Source organism: Macrobrachium rosenbergii, chromosome 54 (assembly GCF_040412425.1).
Source record: "Macrobrachium rosenbergii isolate ZJJX-2024 chromosome 54, ASM4041242v1, whole genome shotgun sequence".
Taxonomy (NCBI): domain Eukaryota; kingdom Metazoa; phylum Arthropoda; class Malacostraca; order Decapoda; family Palaemonidae; genus Macrobrachium; species Macrobrachium rosenbergii.
Genome location: NC_089794.1, coordinates 17387603 through 17390102, shown reverse-complemented (window position 1 = coordinate 17390102; position 2500 = coordinate 17387603). Strand labels below are relative to the sequence as shown.

At 40.5% G+C, this 2500-nt stretch overlaps 1 protein-coding gene across 1 annotated transcript; it reads right to left on the bottom strand.

The window, feature by feature from the left end:
* Window positions 1-774: 774 nt before the first annotated feature.
* On the bottom strand, window positions 775-2265 carry LOC136834590 (uncharacterized). The gene is made up of 2 exons (XM_067097168.1): window positions 2113-2265; window positions 775-1459 (listed from the first exon to the last, which is right to left on the bottom strand). Exons 1-2 carry the CDS (start codon window positions 2263-2265, stop codon window positions 986-988), a joined length of 627 nt encoding a protein of 208 aa, XP_066953269.1. The 3' UTR covers window positions 775-985.
* Window positions 2266-2500: the final 235 nt, after the last annotated feature.

Below are 2500 nucleotides of genomic sequence, written 5' to 3'. Positions count from 1 at the left end.
GCATGAAAAAAGTCACAATTTTGGCTAGGAAAAAAGTTACAGGAGAAAAAGTCACAATTTTGGCTAGGAAAAAAAGTTACAGGAAAATAGTCACAATTTTGGCTTGGAAAAAAGTCACAGGAAAAAAGTCACAAAAAAGTCACAATTTTGGCTAGGAAAAAAGTCACAGGAAAAAAAGTCACATTAATTTTTGGTGGCCGGTAATAAAGTCAGAGGGAAAAACGTACAATATTTCTTGGTGATCATTATCTTTATGACATTTACAGTCTTTTGCTTATGTTTGCACGGTCATCGCCAACGTGCTGGTACTAAACACGCCGCAAAGGTGGATACATACCGGGCTAAAACCCTTGGGGATCACTATCTAGGAAAGATTAATGACATTTTTCCTGTGACTTTTTTCTGTGACTTTTTTCTGCGACATTTTACCTGTGACTTTTTTTTTGCCTAGATTCGAAAAATAATGAAGGAGGATGGACAATGTAGGATTTCTGGAAAAGACATCCCTCATTCCAGTTCCTGTAAAACTGTCGGACAGTTTTCCAGGCAGTTTTATTACAGAGATGTCCATGCTCCCAGTCCATAGACAACAAAGATTTTCGAATAACAGGACAAACAAACATTAGTGTCAAATAGATTCTATTGACACGCCCGTTTTGTTTGCGACAGATTTTTGTTGAGGGCGGAACCATTTGGCTCAGTTTAACGAAAAGGAATTAGAAGTCTTTACATCTTTTATTATAACTTTCTTATTTTTACACATTTTATATAAAATATGAAATTACCTGATTTATTGTATCTAAGCACATTACGACTCGGGAAATGGTGATGTGAATTCCGTCTACAGAGAACCTGACCCTTCTGCTTATTCTATTTTGGTTCCTTATCTTTCTCCTATGTAGGTCTCCTCCTCCTCCTCCGTTCCATCCACATTTATCCTTCCGGAGAGAGAGAGAGAGAAGACTTCGATAGCATCCTACAACCCTCACTTAGCATATCCCGAGTAGGAACTACCACCACCACCACCACCGCCCCCACCCCCAGGACAAACGGTGTTGACAGCCTCCAACGTCCGTGTCACCGTGACGTACGATTGGACGACCGTGGTCTGGAACTGCGTCTTGGTGACGTACTCCGTCTGGGTGACGTACTGAGGCTGCACCTGCGTGCTGAGGACCGTCTGGAACGCCGTCTGCGTCAGGAACACCGTCTGGAACGCCGTCTGCGTGACGTATTTCGGGATGACCGACGTCTGCGTCCTGTACACGGGCAGGAACTGCGTCTGGGTGAGGGTCTGGAACTGAGTGAGGTGGTGGACCTGGGTGTTGAAGACCAGGTTCGTGACGTACTGGGGCACGTACGTCGGTTCATACTTGACTTTCAGCTGGAGTTCGAGCTGGGTTTGGTAGACGGGTTTCTCTACGTACCGCGTCTCATACTGCGTGTGGTAGACTGGCACCTGGCGGGGGGAGAGAAAGAGAGAGCGACAGTGAGTGAGCACAAGGTGCTATCATCTTATCCCTCAGCTGCTAAACTTTGTAACTTTCTTTCTGCTTCTGTTTTCCCTGACTCTTAACTCTATCTTGGCGTCTTGGAGACTAGCAAAGGACTATCCAATCATCGTTTCAAAGACTAACTACGCTTTCTTTGCCAGTTCTTTGCTAGAAATAGTTTGCGTTTAACAAATTACAAAGTTTAATTAGCTAGTTTTTTTATGAGTTTTTAAAGTTAATATTTCATTCCTTTTTTGTTATATTAATTTCTTCATAGTTATGTAATGTTTAATACTGCTTGAAATTAAAAAATAAAATTACTCTTCCATAAAACAGAATGAACCTATTTCAGAAAATATGAAATTTTTTGATACTTGCGACTAAAGTTAAATTCTTTTTTTCAGTATAATTAAAGGAATATTTAGTGAAAGGCTTCATTGCCTTTATCAATAGCTATCTTATATTTAATGAAATGTTTGTAAAAATACCTGTCAAAATTTCTAAAATGATCACTGTCAACAATTGCACTTTGCAATTACCATCACAAATCCTCACAAAAAGATTGTATATTCAGCAACTACTAATCTATCTTTAAAGAAAATCCTAAGTAATTACTAACCTCTTCAGTTTGGACATCATACACCGTCATGTACTGGACCACGGGGTAACAGTACCGCGGCCGCTTCTTCCTCCCGCCACGATGACGCGTTGCCGCGCACAACGTCGACAAGAGCAGTATTGCCAGCGCAACAGTTACTAATTTTGGCATCATCTGGGTAAAAGGTGGTTTGGATATGAAGAGAAAATGACTAAGTATCATAAATTTTGCGACCATTAAACTAATTTCACTATTATTTATTTATTTTAGCAAGTTCCTCTTGAAAGCTACCTACTGCCAGGTCCAGTGAAAAATTTAGCTATTCCTGGAGATATGTCAACCCAGGTTTTTTTATGTATTGTTACATGTCATGTTAGGCCAGTTCAGGTCACTCATGCCTTTTGAGAGG

Excerpts from the sequence above, each read along its gene's own strand:
- LOC136834590 (XM_067097168.1), bottom strand. The coding sequence starts at position 2,265 with ATGATGCCAAAATTAGTAACTGTTGCGCTGGCAATACTGCTCTTGTCG. Across the intron at positions 1,460-2,112 it reads ATGATGTCCAAACTGAAGAG|GTGCCAGTCTACCACACGCA; the intron begins GTTAGTAATTAC and ends TCCCCCCGCCAG.